This window comes from Podarcis cretensis (assembly GCF_951804945.1).
Source record: "Podarcis cretensis genome assembly, chromosome: 2".
NCBI classification, from domain to species: Eukaryota; Metazoa; Chordata; class Lepidosauria; order Squamata; family Lacertidae; genus Podarcis; species Podarcis cretensis.
This window is the reverse complement of record NC_137171.1, coordinates 118,448,110-118,465,763: the sequence shown is the minus strand read 5'-3', so window position 1 is coordinate 118,465,763 and position 17,654 is coordinate 118,448,110. Positions and strand designations below refer to the sequence as shown.

General features: G+C 47.0%; 1 protein-coding gene across 1 annotated transcript in view; it reads right to left on the bottom strand.

Moving 5' to 3' along the window:
• LOC307210952 (uncharacterized protein) overlaps positions 1 to 17,393 on the bottom strand; it is a 29,539-nt gene extending 12,146 nt beyond the window's left edge. Inside the window, 9 exon segments of the mRNA XM_079967154.1 lie at positions 3,206 to 3,263; positions 3,450 to 3,818; positions 6,579 to 7,091; positions 11,671 to 11,703; positions 13,571 to 13,689; positions 14,721 to 14,743; positions 15,194 to 15,424; positions 16,383 to 16,478; positions 16,912 to 17,393. Of these exon segments, the coding sequence (XP_079823280.1) occupies positions 3,206 to 3,263; positions 3,450 to 3,818; positions 6,579 to 7,091; positions 11,671 to 11,703; positions 13,571 to 13,689; positions 14,721 to 14,743; positions 15,194 to 15,424; positions 16,383 to 16,478; positions 16,912 to 17,337 (1,868 nt within the window). The 5' untranslated portion in view covers positions 17,338 to 17,393.
• Between the last annotated feature and the right edge of the window lie 261 nt (positions 17,394 to 17,654).

The following is a 17,654-nucleotide window of genomic DNA, read 5'->3' as shown; positions in this document are numbered from 1 at the left end:
CTACTCATTCAGTTCAGTAAGCTTTAGTTGAACTTCCTGCATTTCAGGGGGTTGGACTAGATGACCCTCGGGGGTCTCTTCTGTTAACAGAGAAATCTGAGGGCTCCCTTGGACAAGAAACAAGGACACCAGCCAGGAATACCAGAGCCAAATAGCAGCCAGTAGGCTTGGTCTTTACTGAAGACTGTCGCAACAGGACTCCCACCTGCCACAAGGTCGAACAAAAGAGCCCCCAAACTTTTTTTAGCTGATAATCCCCATGTTACATCTTCCCCCAAACTATATCACTCATACATCACAGTTACATCATGAAAGGGGAGGTCTGGTGGCAGTAATCTGAACATCCTAGACCCTGCCTCATGGTTCTCCTTGCCCTCCACCAAACACCCATCAAGTGTAGCAAAAGACATATTTGCATTTCCCTGTTTCCCAGCCAAGTTATAATCACACCCATTTGTCTTCATCTGGGTTTGTTATTTCTGGAAGGGCTACCTGTCTGGCACTCAGGTATCAGGAGGCCAGGGATTATCACTCAAGCAGAGGGGCTGCTGAGTAGCTGAGCTCACCTGTCTATATGAATTTCTGAAATTTTCCCATATGAGCCAGTACATTTCCCATATGAGCCAGTACATTTATCAGTGAATTCTTACCTTTGTTATTGTGCAGCAGAGGCCCTTTGAATAGATATGATGAAGTGTTTTGTGGGGACAAAAAACAAGTCACAAAAGTGATTGTGCTGATTTTGGTAGTGGGCTGCATGTGCATGATATCTGCTGGAGGGGCAACCCCCCCCCAACCTATACATAAATTCCTGCAACACTTCCAATTCTTGGAATTGGAACGTGAGCAACCTTGCCGCTGTTTTAGGACTACAACTCCCGTCATCCCTCAGCACTGGCCATGGTAAGCTGGGGCGAAGGTAGGAGCTGTGCTGCCATGGGGCCCAAGAAGACTGCTGCTGCAGAGGCCGGCGAGAGGAAGAAGGAGAAGGTGACGCTGGAAATGAAGAAGGAGATCATCCGGAAGCACAACGGTGGAATGCGTGTGACAGACCTCGCCAGGGAGTACGGGAGGAATCCATCGACCATCGGGACCATCCTGAAGATGAGGGGGAAGATCCTTGCGACTGATGTAGCCAAGGGAGTTACCAGGATCGTGAAGAACCGCCCAGCTGTTCTGGAGGAGGTGGAGAAGTTGCTGCTCATCTGGTTAGAAGAGAAGCAGCGTGCAGGGGACACAGTGACTGAGGCCGTCATTTGTAAGAAGGCCAAGGCCTTGCACGCAGACCTCGTCCAGCAACAGCCAGGAACCTCAGGCGAGCCAGAAGTCTTCAAGGCAAGCAGAGGCTGGTTTGACCGGTTCAAGATGAGATCTGGAATCCACAGTGTGGTCAGGCATGGACAGGCTGCCAGTTCTGATGTTTCTGCGGCTGAAGACTTTGCAGCGGAGTTCCTGGAGGTTGTGACGACGGAGGGCTATGTTCCACAGCAGGTCTTCAACTGCGATGAGACTGGGCTGTTTTGGAAGAGGATGCCCAAAAGGACTTTCATCACTCAGGAGGAGGCCAAGTTGCCTGACCACAAGCCCATGAAGGACCGTCTGACCCTGCTCTTCTGTGCCAACGCAAGCGGCGACCTGAAGATCAAGCCCCTGCTGGTGTACCACACGGAGAACCCACGGGCCTTCAAGAAACACAACGTCGACAAGGAGCTGCTGAGTGTCATGTGGCGATCCAACAGTAAGGCTTGGGTCACACGTGTGCTGTTTGTGGACTGGGTCAATCTTGCTTTTGGCCCTGCTGTCAAACAGTACCTGCTGGACAACGACCTGCCGCTGAAGGCTTTGCTTCTGATGGACAATGCTCCTGCTCATCCTAAAGGCCTTGAGGAGGACTTGTTGGAGGAGTTCAGCTTCATCAGCATCATGTTCCTGCCGCCTAACACCACGCCACTGCTCCAGCCGATGGATCAGCAGCTCATCGCCAATTTCAAAAAACTCTACACCAAGGAGCTTTTCAGGCGATGCTTCGAGGTGACTGATTGCACCACCATCACCCTGCGGGAATTCTGGAAGGACCACTTCGACATCGTCACCTGCTTGAAGATGATCACCACGGCCTCGAACGGGATCAACCAGAGAAATTTGAATTGCGCTTGGCGCAGCCTGTGGCCGGACTGTGTGGCACCAAGTGACTCTGATGCACCAGAGTCAACAGTGGTGCAGGACATTGTTTCCTTGGGGAGGGCCATGGGCCTGGAGGTCACAGAGGAGGACGTCAGCGAGCTGGTGGAGGAGCACAACCACGAGCTGACCACCCAGGAGCTGGTCGAACTGCAGGCAGAGGCTACACAGGAACAGGCCTTGCTGGAAGAGGAGGAAGCAACTGAGGAACGGCTGTCCTTCAAAGAACTGAGGGACATTTGCCAGAAGTGGAAAGATGTGCAGGCTTTTGCAGAGCGGCACCACCCTGACAAGGACCTGACACGTGACCTTGCGAACATATTTGATACGAGGGTCATGTCGTCTTTCAGGGAGGTGCTGAAAAGGCGGATGAAGCAGCAGACCATGGGCAGGTTCTTCAGCAAGAAGCAAAGAGTGGAAGAGGAACCTTCTTCGAGTTGTCCCCCAGAGCCTTAGAAAATGTATGTACAGTACTGTGTACACTTTGGTGATTTTTAAATGTTTTTCTGTCATGTTTAGAAACTTAAACTATTGTTCCTTCAATTTTTGAAATGCTCTTTACAGTATGTGTGACTTTAAAGAGCACTTAATAAACTCTTGTTGTACCAAATTTGGCTTTGTTTGGACTTTTTTTGACCATAGGAACACATTAATTGATTTTCAATGCATTCCTATGGGAATCCGTGCTTCGCAAGACAAAAAATTCGGTAGACGAAAAAACTCGCAGAACGAATTAATTTCGTCTTGCGAGGCTCCACTGTATTTGATTGTTATCCAGGCCCTCTTTTTTCCTTGGGGAAGGAAAATCTCTTTCTAAGGATCCCTCCCCCCCCCCCAACAGATGGTGAGAAGAAGATTGTACCAGTCAATTCTGAAGAAGCTGAACCACATTGGATGCTGCCAGGGAGAGCAGAACGGACTGTATCACGATATGCCGACTGGGGACCAGCATCCGAAAACCAGCAGGAAACTCACCCCCAGAATGAAGAAGGCAAATCTGTTCCTTTCCAGCTCTCTGCCATACCAGTCCAGCAAAGGTTCCTCAAGGGTGAGACATGCGCTGAGTGCGGAAAGTCCTTTCGCTGCAAGGCGGAGCTCACCGAACACCAGAGAATGCACTCAGGAGAGAAACCCTACATCTGCTCCGACTGTGGGAAGAGCTTCCGCAGGAGGAATGTCCTAGTTGCACATCAGAGAATCCACACTGGGGAGAAGCCCTTCAACTGCCCAGACTGCGGGAAAAACTTCAACCAGCGATCGCATCTTACGGCACATGAGAGAACCCACACGCAAGAGAAGCCCTTTGCTTGCCTGGACTGCGGACAGAGCTTTAGTAGGCGCACTGGGCTTGTGTCTCACCAGAGGATCCACACGGGAGAGAAGCCCTATCGCTGCCAAGACTGCGGGAAAAGTTTCAGGCAGAGATTCGATCTTATTCGACATCAGAGAATCCACACGGGCGAGAAGCCACACCAGTGCCCCGACTGCGCCAAAAGCTTCAGGAACAAATCCGCTTTCCTCGTGCACAGACGGATCCACACCGAGGAGAAACCGTACCCGTGCTCTGGGTGCGGGAAGAACTTCCGTCATCGCACCAACCTCCTCGCGCACGAAAGGATCCACACGGGAGAGAAGCCCTACAAGTGCGGAGAGTGCGGGAAGAGTTTTGGTGACGGGTCGTCCCTCATGAAACACAAGCGAGCTCACACGGGCGAGAAGCCGTACAAGTGTGCCGAGTGTGGGAAATGCTTCTCTCAGAACGCCGGCCTGGTTCAGCATGAGAAGATCCACACGGGAGAAAAACCCTTCCAGTGCCCGGACTGTCCCAAAAGCTTCCGGGACAAGTCGGCCTTTGTCGTTCACCACAGGACACACACGAGGGAGAAACCGTTTCACTGCTCGGTCTGCGAGAAGAGCTTCAGCCATCGCTCCAACCTTCTCAAGCACGAGAGAACCCACACTGGGGTGAAGCCATACAAGTGCCTGGAGTGCGGAAAGGGCTTCACTCAGAGGCCAAATCTCCTCGTACACGCGAGAAGCCATTTGAAACAGGAAGGGGAGATTGGCTAAGAGGGTGGGGAGAACTACCTCAATGGGCATCCCCGGTTGGAAAATAAAATAAGGTCCTGAGTTTTAGAGATCTCTATTTTGTTGCAATTTGCCACTGTTATTGAGTGGCAAAGAGGAAGGTCAGGAGAAGTATGTGCTTTTTATCTGTGGCATAAAAGGAAGGGGAAGGTGTCAGGCTGCGGTCAAATCTCATAGCAGATGGAGAGACCACCTTGAAAAGGTCCTTTCCGCATCATTCAGTAATTAAATTAAATTAAGAATACAGTCATACCTCATGTTACATTCCCTTCATGTTATGTTCTTTCAGGATACGTCCCGTGGCAACCCGGAAGTACCGAAAGGGTTACTTCCGGGTTTCGCCGCTCGCACATGTGAAGATGCACAAAATGATGTCATGCGCATGCGCAGAAGCAACAAATCACAACCCGTGCGTGCGCAGACGTGCCACTGCAGGTTGCTCTCTTTTCATGTTGCGAATGGGCCTCCAGAACGGATCCCGTTCGCAACCAGAGGTACCACTGTACAGTCGTACCTTGGATTTCAAACACCTTGGCTCCCAAACTACCAAAACCTAGAAGTGAGCGTTTCGGCTTTCAAGCGATTTTTGGAAGCCGAATGTCTGGCATGGCTTCCACAGCTTCCGATTGGCTGCAGGACGGTCCTGCAGCCAATCGGAAGCCACACCTTGGTTTTTGAACAGTTCTGGGGAGTCGAATGGACTCCCGGAACGTATTCTGTTCGAGAACCAAGGTACGACTTTATCAGGAAAGCCAAAGGTCTGTTTAGTCCAACATCAAGTTTGCACAGCTCAGTTTAGTTTCTTCTTCAGATGTCGCTGTCCCAGGAAGCTTTGCCCCACAGCCACTCACAACGAACATTAACGTCTTCAGAGTATACATTACAGTTAATTGATTTTAAAACAAAAACAGAAACCTGTGCATCTGCTTCAACAAATGTCAATGGTGGTGGAGGGGGGGAAGGTGTCTTTATTCCATTATGTGCCACCACCCTGTGGGAAACGCAGGGAAAGGAGAGCAGGCTGGATCGGTCAGTAGTCAGTGGCCCTGATAGTGGAGCCAGAGTGAGTCCTGCCTGATCTTTGAGAGGGGTCAATTCCACAGGCATGTGTTGTTCCAGCTGTTAGTATCCAAGGAGAGAAATCAGATGCACCTGGTGGCGAAATGGCGCTCCTTGGGGGAGCACTGTGTATTTGGGGTGGGGCTCAGGAGCACAGGGAAGGTTGGCCACTCCAGTCAGCTTCTCCCTGGGGTTCCCAGCGTGGCCTTTGGCCCCTCCCATTTGTAACGAGGGCTGCTTTTTGGACCAAGGGTGGTGTGGAAGGGTCTGCGTGGTGTTGCCTGTCAGCAGTGGGGGTGGGCATCGGGCCAGACCCCCAGCTCAGGGTGCCCGGGGCAAGGGGTGCGTGCCCCCGCCAAGGAGCAGGGGAAGGTGCTGGAGGGGACCGAGGGATAAAACCAAGCCGAAAGTGGAGGGGATTAGGGCTTATCTGCTCCCCCCGCCAATAATATTTTTATTCAAGTTGGCACCCATGCTTGTAAAGATCGGTTGCTGGAGGCTGCGGGGGGGGGGGGCAAGGCTGCTTTTGCTCTCCGGTCCCCCTTGCAGGTTTTCCACAGGCGTCTGGGTGGCCCCTCTTGGGCGCTGGACCAAATGGGACACTTTTGTGTCTTTCCACGGGGTGAGAGTGGAGGCTCACAGGGAAATGTACGATGACACACAAAGGAGGCCAACATCATGTAGGGGATGGAGGAAAGGGAGGTGGCCCTCAGGCAGGTGGGGGGGAAGGGGTTCATTTTTTTTGTCCTCTATTAATCCGACGATGCATGCATTTTCACAGCTGCATAAGGTCTTGTGGGGAGAGGAAGGTTTCCTAGAATTGCAGAGTTGTGAGGGACCCTGGGGGTCCTCTAGTCTCACCCCCTGCAGTGCAGGAAACCTTTGCCCAACGTGGGGCTCAGACCCACAACCCTGGGATCAAGAGTCTCGTCCTCTGCCAAATCAGACATCTCAAATGGAAAACAAGATTGAAGGTGAGAAAATTTATTAGGACTCCAAAAAGTGTGACTGTCTCTTTAAGAAGTAAGCTGCAGAGGGAATTCTGGGAAAAGGAAGGAAAATTCAAAGCCAGAGCAACCCATTTTTGTTTTGTTATTTCTGCTGATTTTGACTGGAATGAATCCTCTCAAAGGGCCCTTGGAAAACTGCCCAACCTGCTCTTGGCGGGTAAATGGTTTTTACGTCAGTCACTCTGGTCTGGAGAGAAACTTCTGCTGGGCCTGAGAGGCAGATTTAGTCTCCTCAGGAGATAATGAGGTGGGTTTTATCATTTTCCCACAGAAGAAAGAAAGGGAGGAGGGTCTCTCCAGAGAACGAGGCTCCTGAGAACGTGCAGAGTTCGGCTCCTGAGTCAGCGTCAGAAAAAGACACACGTCCCCCTTCATAGTCCAGAGTCACCCGGATCCTCCTGGGCTTCTCCGTCAGGGACAGAAGAGAGGGATCAGGGGAGGTGAAGGCCAAGTACTTCCCTCCCCACTTCCCCACAGCCCAGACCCCTTCCTCAGGCCTTAAGGGGAAGCCGCCCTTTCTCTCCACAGACTTCCTGGCGACCCCCAAAGCCCACCATTCCCCACTTCCCACAGTGACTTCCCAGAAATGGCTGCCTGCTGTGAATGCCTCACGTCCCAACACACAAGGCCAGTCGCTGAATCTCTCGGGATTGTCAGGCAGGGCTTGAGGTTTGTCTCCCCATCTCACACTTTTCCCATCCTTGGACAGGATGAGCCTGGGATGGGCTGTGTCTGGATCCAGAGTGACATTTGCTGTTGGGGAGAAGATGAGGGGAAAAGAAGATTAGGCAGAGTCAGCTGAGAGACAGAAACAGACATCCTGATAAATAAATAAAAAACACCCCAAAAACCCAGATTCCCCTTCAGATCAAGGGGATTTCTTTGCATTGCATGCTAGACTGAGACTCCTCCTTGCAGACTTTCAACAGAATAAATATCTTCCTTGATGGTTTTTAAATCAGTTCCCGTCACTTTCTTATATTTGATGTGTATTGTGCCTGCCCTCCTCTCAAACCAGGCATTTTCTAAGAGGAAAAACCACCCAGGAAACCTTTTAATCAGCTCTTCTGTGTTATCTAAGGGGAAAGAGAGGAGAATTGAAGGAGGCAGGAGAGGGGATTGGCTTTTGGGGAGCTCTGGGTTGGGCTGGGATATGAGGCCCCCCCTGTAATAATAATAATAATAATAATAATAATAATAATAATAATAATAATAATAATAAATTGCATACTGCCCTTCATCCATTGGTCTCGGTGGTTCACAGCATAAAAATACATTAAAGCACATATAGGCCTCCCCTCACTTTTGTGGGGGTCACGTTCTGGGCCCTTGTGCCTACAAGTGAAAATCGCATTAAGTGGGGAGCCTGTTTATTCCTGCTCTTCATCTTTCTCACCCACTTGGTCTCTCCTTCCTCCCAATCATCTTGGAAGTTTAGGCCTTGCCGCCAGGGAAGAAGAGGCAGATGTCAGGGCAATTTTACAAAGGACTGCTTATTCCATTCTTCTCCTTTGGATTTAATATATACCATTAAACTAGTTCCCTGGGGGAAAGGGGGAATAACTCAAAAAGTTACCAGTCAGGGGCTAAGACAGTCATGATAGGCAAGTGTAGAGTTGCCATATTTTGAAGAACAAAAAAGAGGACACATTTGCCAACTTCTACTCTTAACCATGGATTGCTATGACAACTCTCATTTTAAATACCCCTACTCTATGTAGGCTTTCAAAGCTGTGATATACTGCTAGTAGCAGTGTTCTTAACTTTCAACAACCAAAGAATAAGAATAATAATACATATTGCTCCCTTGCTTGCCACATGAAAGTATTTGGGCTCGTGTTCACATCTTTGCGAACGCAAGTGTGCACAGAACAATTTATTAAACTGTTAAATATATACATATGGACTCTCCTTAAGGGCAGGGGGATGTTAACTCTTGCCCTCCCATATTTCTTCTCCAAGATCTTGTAGCTGATCCAATGTCCTTTTAGTTCAGCCACAAGAGAAGAGATTTTGCTAGCTTAAGATGCTGCTCTGTTGCAATTCTCTGCTCTAGGCTACCTTAGCTGGGTGCCTTAGATATGAGTCTAATGCACTAGAAATTTTTTCATGGGTTACTGTAAACCAAACCAAACAACTTGAGACATTTTGCCAAATTTTAAAAATCCGCCCAGGGGAGAAATTTTAATTATGAAAATAGAGGACCTGTCCGAGAAAAAGAGGACATGTGGCAACCAGTCCTGAAAAAGGTCACATGGAAAAACAACCCAACTCCCTCTAGGCAGGAATGAAACTCTTCCCTCTTTTTTCTGATCCTTCTGGGCCGTTTCTCCCCCCCCCCCCCTTCTGCACCTTCAAGTCCACCCTCTCTGCCTTTGTGGTACAAACAGCAGGGCTAGAGTCAAGCTGTACAGAACAGACTCTTGACCCCCATGAAATACTAGTCCCCCCTCCTGTGAATTGGGGTCTCCAGGTGAAATTTACCTCTCTGAAGATTTCTGAATGACTGAACATCTGAGGAGGCAAAAAGACAGGCTTAACAGGCTACAATGCAGTAGCTTAAAAATAAATCTTTTTTTACAAAACATCAACATAACATAGCATCTGTTGTTTCCTTATTTCAAGCAAAATATTAAATCATATAACAGAATATTTGCAAAGACGACAGCTGTAGGCCTAAGTAGTGATGTTAACTATTGACCAAAAGATTATTCCTGAGAATGTAATATCACTAGGCCTAAGGAATTAAAACAACTACCGTATTTTTCACTCTATAGGATGCACTTTTCCCCTCCAAAAATTAAGGGGAAATGTGTGTGCGTCCTATGGAGCAAATGCAGGCTCCTTGGCTTCAGCGATAGCAACGCGAAGCCTCCGAAGCGCAGAGGGAGCGCTCCCTCCGCACTCCAGAGGCTTCGCATTGCTTTCAAAGCCTGCAGAGCAAGACTCTCCTGGCTTCAGCAGAGAGGGAGAGCTGCACAGCGCCCCTTCAGCCAAGTGGGAGAAGAAATGGAAGGGGCTCTGTTTCTACTGCGTCTTCGCTGAGGGGGCGCTGACCAGAGAGGGGGAGAATTTTTTTCTTGTTCTCCCCCTCTAAAACAAGGTGCTCCGCTAGGGAAACCATGGAAGATGGCCGACAGTACCATCTCTCCAGCTCACACGAGGTAATTTAGAGGCTGAGATGGGAGTAATCAGCCTCCCAAATTCTTCCCGGTGGAAGGGAAGATGCAGTCTCATCCGCCTCCCCACAAACCATCCCCGAGTTCGTAAAGAAGGAGGGGGTGGGGGCACTGGATGGAAAGCCCTCGAGAGAGAGCTCGTATCTCCTGGACACTGTCTTCGTGAGCGCTCCCCGTTTCTTAAGGTTAAAAATTGGATTTAAGATTGTACATGCTTTGGGTGAAGAAAGGGTATTTAATCTGCCAACTACAGCTACAGCCACTGAGGTGCTAAGAATGACGGAAGGAAGAAGATAACATCAAAGAATAACATCTAAGCCGGTATGTTGGAACAGAACGGAAAGGAGGGGATAAAACTTTTTCTTTTTCTACTACAATAATACCTAACAACGCCCCCCCAGAAGAATCATCTACACTACCTATAGCAAGAGAGATCGGAAAATATAAACTGTGTGGAAATAATCATACTAACTGAAGCCTTTGTTATTTTAAATATTTGGAAGAAGATAAATGACTCTCCTGTGATGCACTATTTAATCGGGATCTGCCATTATGAGACAGACTGAGTTGCAGAGATTAATAGTCATAGGGGGAGGCGAGCTCTTACTTTGTTATCATATCTGTACTTCAAGTCTGACTTGGCAAACCTCCTCTGGAAAGACTAATGTTTGGTGCAACCTGTCTGAGAAAATTAATGAGCAAATGCCTAGATTTTATTTCATCGGAACTGGGAAAAGATGGTGTCTGCCACCAGAGAAGGACTTTTGGATGGATTCGGCATAAACACCAGCATGTGAGGACATACTGCAAGTAAAAGACTTACCAGCTGCAAAAAAAAAAAAAAGGAGAGTCACACAAAGTTCACACAGAAGCATATTATTGCACGACTCAGAGGCTATGAATGAAAGAAGGATAACAGGAAGATTTAAAGAAGGGACTATTGGAAACTTAAGGCAGTAGAAATATAAGATGATTGGACCCCACTGGACTTGAAGCATGGGAACCCCCACCAAAAATTTATAATTTGGCAAAATATTTGGACTTTATGATATGTATTTGTACAATTTGGAATATTTAATGTGATTTCATTGGATTGTTAAAATGGAAAACTTAATAAAAAACTATTATTTTAAAAAAACCAACAAGGTGCGTCCTATGGTTGGGTGCATCCAATAGAGCGAAAAATACGGTAACGTGTTTAGCTGTGATTCCTGCATTGCAGGGGGCTGGACTAGATGATCCTTGGGATCCTTTCAAACTTCGCTATTCCATGATTATATGGAAAAATCAGAAATGGTAAACCATACTAGAAAATGGAGGAATACAATCATTCAAAATCCACAAATGAGATGGGGATCTGAACTGGATGGATGAAGAAAGGTTTAACATCTGCCCCAAGTAAACTGGTGGGGAAAAGCTGTTGAAACTGGAATTTCCAAGCATGCTGACAAACCAAATTGCAGAGGAAGAATTGGCAGAGCTTTGCCATGTAATTCCAAGGGTCTCGTGCAATGGGGAGTCCAACCTCATGGAATGGGGCTGATCTCGAAAGAACTGTGGGACCTCTCAGGCGATGGGGATGGCTGAAGCACGAGAAATGGCTGGTGAGGTTGAAACTCTGAGGAAAGGGCGGCTCAGGCCTTGGCTCTGCTGCTGGGAGACCAGCCTGGCAGGAGGTGGAGGAGGGACTGGGTGCTTGCGGGTGCCCCTTTTAACACACTTATTCCTTATACATGAGAACTTGACAAGATGGACATTGGACTGACCCTGTAGGATTCTCCTTAAGGGCTTTTGTAACATATTGTAAGGCTCTGAGGCTTTTCCCCACAATCAAGCAATATATAAATTTTATGAAAGAAAGCAAAATCAATAAAATTAAGGGGAAAAGCAGGATAATAGTCTATTGGCAGGAAAGGAACTCAGACTGGTGTGCAGGTTCTTCTCAGGGACAAGCTCTGCCCCCAATCCAAGCCTTCAACCTCCCTCCCAGTTCATTCATGGAACATAGAAATAACCCAAACACCACTAGAGGACTGTTTCCCAGAGTTACGCCATTGATGGGGGTCCCAAAGTCTGCAGAACAGACTGCTCAACACCCATGAAATACCAGTCCCTATCCCTCCTGTCAAATTGTTCCTCCCCTGGAAATTTACCTTTCGGAATTGGTTTTCTGTATAGCAGAGCATCTGAGGAAGCAAAAAGATATAAAGTGTAAGGGCAACACTCTTCCACCAGAAATAAATCTCCATACAAAAGTAACACTTCATAACGTGGCATCCTTAAATTAAAGTACAGTTATTAAATATTAATTAAATTGTACATAAATAATTATAAACATGAAAATCATAGGAAGCATCTATGAAATTAACTAAAGCTTTAAAACTCAGCAATCATAGTACAAAGATTGGGAAAGATTGTGGAAAACAGATTTAAAATTTACAGGTTGTTCCCTTTTAAAAGAAAACTACATGAAAATGATGTGTAGATGGTACATTACACCAGTACAGATTGCAAAAATGTACAAAACTGGGTCAAATATATGCTAGAAATGCAAGGAAAAAGAAGGGACTTTTTATCACATGTGGTAGGATTGTAGAGAAATTTTTAAAAATCGGGAAATGATATATAATGAGTTAAAGAAAATGTTCAAATTAACATTTGTAAAGAAGCCAGAAGGGATTGTAGGTAGAGACCTGCCAAAGAAAATGAATAACATACTTATGTATGCGAGAGTGGCGGCAAAAATCTTAATAGCACAAGGATGGAAGAATGAAGAAACCCCGACAAAAGAACAGTGGCAAGGGAAATGGATGGAATATGCGGAATTGGCAAACTAACATACAAACTGTGTGATAAGGACAACTGTGACTTTAAAGAAGAATGGGAACCTTTTACAAAGTATTTAAAGAAACAACAAAATGAACTGGACTCCTTGGCAGGTTTTGAATAAACATACACATTTTTTTTTATTATTGTTAACATAATAGATAGATTGCTTAAGGATCTTTACCATTTTATAAAATGCAGAGAATAATATCTGTTGGAAAACCAGAGGGAGGAGCCGAGGGAAGTCCGGGTGGGAGGGAGGGGGAAAATGGGGGGGGGATGAGGATGATATGTTTTTGATAATTTGTTATGTTGAAACTTTTAATAAAAATCTTTTAAGAAAACAAACCAAAAAAACCCTCAGCAATCATAAACAAGCTTACAAATAAGAGAATAAAAATATTCAACATGAATCCTGCTGGTCTCTGAACTTTGTCCCTGAAATTGGGCTCTGCATTCTTGGACTGGAGATGAGGCAGAGGAATAGGAATCCCGTAAAAGGATGCAGAGGGGAGATGGAGGCAGCCTTAACATCTTCCCCAAGTAAAGTGGTGGGGGGAATCATTAAAACCAAAATTGTGAGACATAAGGAGAAGCAAAGTTTGATGAGGAAGAATTGGCAGAGCTCTCAGGCAAAAGGAAGCCCTTCCTCACAAGCTTTCTACAAATCTTTAAGGTTCTTAACAAGCATAACTGTGCCCTTTGGGGCTCATGTGCTCTTGCTTCCACTCTCAGTGGGGGAACTCTCAGGAGATCTTGAAGGCTGAATCCCTAGATATGGCAGCGGCAGGGGGACGTCTGAGGAGGAGACGGCTCAGGCCTTGGCTCCACGGCTGAGAAAGAAGCCTGAGCAGGAGGCAGAGGGGGAACTGGGGGCTTCTTAATGCCCTTTGACTCCACTCAGAGCAGGAGAACCTCCCAAAGGACAACCCCAGATTGTGCAGATAGGGAACCACAAGGAAAAGGAGGTTTTGTATAGCTGTAAACAGATGCACATGGGAGGAAAAAATCCTGACTTTGCTGTACACTCTGGTTCAGGCTTTCTTTACAGGATCCAGCGTCACAATATACATGGGCCACTTGGGGGGACAGGAAATGAAGGCTGGAGCCCCAAGAAGGAAGGGATCCTGGGGTTACTCAATTCCATGCAATAAAAGCCTGGTATGTTCAGTTCTGAAGAAGTAACAGAATTCCCAGTGTGAAATCCTGGCAGCCAGTTTTCATTACCTTTCCATTGTTTTATTGTATCCTCCACAAGGTGATTGAGATCACAGGATTCCAAGATCCTGTTCCTCAGCTCTAGAGGGAAAGCCAGTGGCTTCTCTGGACTCTCTCTTTCCTCATACCTGGTGAAAAGAAAAACAATGAATGGCCCCATTGTGGCCCCATCTCCCTAATTATTATAATGAACAAAGTTGAAGTTCATTTCCCAACAGATAATTTCAGGATTCAGCTTCATCTCTTGACACCCACCTGCAAGCCCTGGTCAGTGGCTTCGTAAGGATGCTAAACAGCACAAGGGACAAGATTACAGATAGGTAGCCGTGTTGGTCTGCCATAGTCAAAACAAAAAAAATTCCTTCCAGTAGCACCTTAAAGACCAACTAAGTTAGTTCTTGGTATGAGCTTTCGTGTGCATGCACACTTCTTCTGAAGAAGTGTGCATGCACATGAAAGCTCATACCAAGAACTAACTTAGTTGGTCTTTAAGGTGCTACTGGAAGGAATTTTTTTTGAAGGGACAAGATGTAACCCCAAGCGACACCACCGGAGGGCTCCCATGGCTTCAAACGATGCTGCCCCCTAACAACTTCTGGGAAGGTCCCAGGACTTAAGAACCAAACCCCTGATGTGGAATGCCTGGAATCCCTCCCTCCCTGAGCCTCCCCAGAGGATGTGAGTGATGTCCAAAACTGCCCAGTGGTCAAGGAGAACAACCTCAACCTTCCCTTCACCCCCTCTCCCACCCAGGAAGGACGCAACCTCATGCCCCATGGGACTCTCCCTCCAGGAGCATCAAACAACTAGACCCGCCACTCCAGACCACCTTCAGCTTCTCACGGTGGAAACACTCCCAAGAAAAGGATCCCACCTATTCTAGACCAACAGACCTTCCCTCCCTAAGTGCCTCAAAGGAGCTGAGTTACCAGAGTTGAGGGGCTTCTAGTTGGACATGGAAATATGTCCTAAGCTCTTCCCAAGCATCTTTGGGACTTTCTCTTCTAGATGTTTGAAATTACCAAAAAGTAAATGAACAGAAAGTGTGAGGTGCTGCAGGGAGTGAGTCCTACAGTCTCCCCCTGCAGCCATTGGAGGGCCATGTTTGAGGTTCCTGCATCTCTGCTTCAAAGAATGGAAATGAGCCAGATCCACTTACCTCTGCAGGGTCCTTCTCACATCCTAGAGGGGAAAAGAAAAGGGAATTCACTGCACACCACAGGCCACACTAGGAAGACCCCCTCAGACCCTGGCCCTCGGATGTCAATCTGCCTGGCACACGCCAAGGTTTTGGGTAGGAATGGCTGAATCAGCCAGTTTTGGTTTCTCACAGTTTTATTTTTCCATTCTGAAATTATGAATTTTTCCAGTATCATGTTGTTCACATTTCCACATCACAGCTGAAGGGCATTCGGAGACAAAGCATCAGCAAAGAGCAGAAGATCAGCTCCCTTTCCATCAAGAACACAGACGAATCTCTACTCTGCATTCATGCGAGTCCTAGGTCTCTCTGGTCTTCCTGTCCATTACAACCTGACTAGAGGCTCCATCAACTCAGCCCCTGCACTCCTTGCGTACATGAAAGGGGCAGCCTTCTCCTGGAGCCTTGGGCTGTTCCTGCCACCATCTTACCTGCAGGAGTTCACTCGCTGGCTGCTGACGCTTCTCCTCCATCTCCTGGATGATCCTCTCAAGAGAGGAGAGTTTCCTGGAGAGCCTGGCCAGCTGCTCATCCCTTCTCCCTGCAATCTCCTTCTCCACCTCTTCCACGTGAGTCAGCAGACGTTTTTCTTGTTCTTCCAGGAACTGGCGCAGTTCTCTGAACTTCTCCACGGCCTTCAGCCTCTCCATTTCTGTTAATTTCTGCAAGAAAAGAGGAGGTCAGAGTGTGGAAGGTGCTCAGCCCTCAAAACACCAGGAAGAGAATTGTGAGAATTCCACAGGGAGGACACTTCTGATTTTTCAGAGACATGAACCCTCCAGTGGCTAAAGAAGTAAACCTTTATTTTGAAGGGAGACCCTCTCCATTACTGTTTCTATTGACTTCTATTTTGCAGAGGGCTACAGCCTAAAGGAAGGAGCATTTTTCCTAGCCACGGATGTTCCCTGCATGTTTTGGGGCATGGCATAACCAGAGTTCAAAGTTGTTCAGAGAACATCCAGGGACATAAAACTCCCCTCAGTTTAGGCTGGTGCCATTTAGGTGTAGGAAGGGAAGAGAAACAGAGGAGGAGGAGGACAAAGTGCAGAGTTCATCCCCATAGCTCCCTTGTTTTCTGTAAAGGTTCAAAATGGCCTGAGTTTCCTAAAGATGAAGGAGAGCACACATTTAGAAAGACAATTCTTTAGTAACATTTATGGTAAATCAGGATTTGAATTAACCTGCTTCCACCCTCTCAGCTCACAATTCCTCAGGCTTCTCCTTCACTTCTTTTTACATAATAAATGACAATGGGAAATAAGCTCAATTTAACTGCATTCAAAGGTGAACTGACCTAATTCGCAATTGCTGGAAAAATATGGATACTGAAACAGAGCAGTCTTTTGAAATTCACACCTCTGAATTTTTCAAGGTTGAACAAGCCAGGTAATGTTCACAAAAAATGTATTTATGAGGGTAAAGTACATTTTAAAATATTTATACAAGGAGGTAGCCACCCTAATATCTAATTCATTTTCAGAATAATAAATGAATAAACAAACTGATATGGAAAAGGAGAAATAGGAAGAAGCTGAAATGGGCAGATTTCCCCACCCTCCCCAGTCCTGACTGGACTCTTCAAGTGCTTGTTCCCTCCCTAGTAATAAGAGTGGCACTTACAAGGAGGTCTTTGCATTCCTTGTCCAGGGCTGCTTGATGGGCCAGAATTTCCTCTCTCTCTTTCCTCAGAATCTCCAGGCGGCGACAGATCTCTTCCTAAGAGAAAAGGGAAAACTCAGGTTTGATTGAGACACATAGCAAGACTATAATAGCAAAGTAGTTTACTGGAGGAAATAAAAGTCCAGAGGTTTTCAACCTTTTTGGGTCCAGCTACCTTTCTTCTGTGGCATCCCTGTGGGGCTCTGGGACCCAGTTAGGTCACCCCTTCCTTACAGACTTCTACCTAGTCTTTGCAGATGCTTCTCAGGGATATCAGGGGAGATCCCTTTGTCCCCCTGGCAGAGAAAAAGACTTCAACTCCCTCCTCCCAGTCATCCCAGGAGCCCTCAGGCTTCCCCTTGGCTGCTTTTTACATAATAAACAAGGATGAATTCATGCCATGCCTACTTTGGATCTGAGAATTAAAACGAAAACCTCCCAAGAAGAATCCACAGCTATTTCTCCCCCTCAAGATCCAGGGATCTCCTACCTTGTATTCCTCAAAAGCCTCCTCCAGAGGAATCACCTCGTGATGTTTGTGCTCCTTGGATCTGTCACACACCACACAGATGGGGGCTTCATCCTCCTTGCAAAAGAGCTTCAGGGGCTCCTGGTGCTTCTCACAGACTCCTCCTTTCCCTCCTTCCTCCTTTCCCTCTTGAAGGCTGAGATTCTGGGCTATTTCTACCATATTAGCCAGTTGCCTGTTGGAGACGAGGCTCCTTCTCTGGACTCTTTCTCTGCACTGAGGGCAGGAAGCCTCTGCCTCCGATTCCCCCCAGCACTGGATCAAGCAGGATCGGCAGAAGTTGTGCCCACACTCTGGGATGGTGACTGGATCCTTAAAATATTCCAGGCAGATGGAGCAAGTGGCTTCATCACGGAGACGCTGGATGTGACCCCCTGCAGCAGCCATGGCTCCCTCGCACCGAAGATCCGAGTTAAGTTTCACTTTCTCAGTTTTCAGCTACTGGGAGTTTCCCTTCCTGGAAATGACTCATTGATCACGTGCTGTTTATTTTATTTTTTAAAACTAATATGTCTCCAGTGCTTTGCAGTTCCTGAATGTTTTCTCAAGGAGCAGCGAATGCTTTTTGATTGTGTTATAAGAATTTTGAGTTGAATAAAGGTTTCTTTTCCTCTGTATCAATAAGGGAATAAATATTTGCTATCAATAAAGGATCCCCACTTGTCTGCCCCCCTGCATTGCTCCCTGTCATGCTCAAAACCACG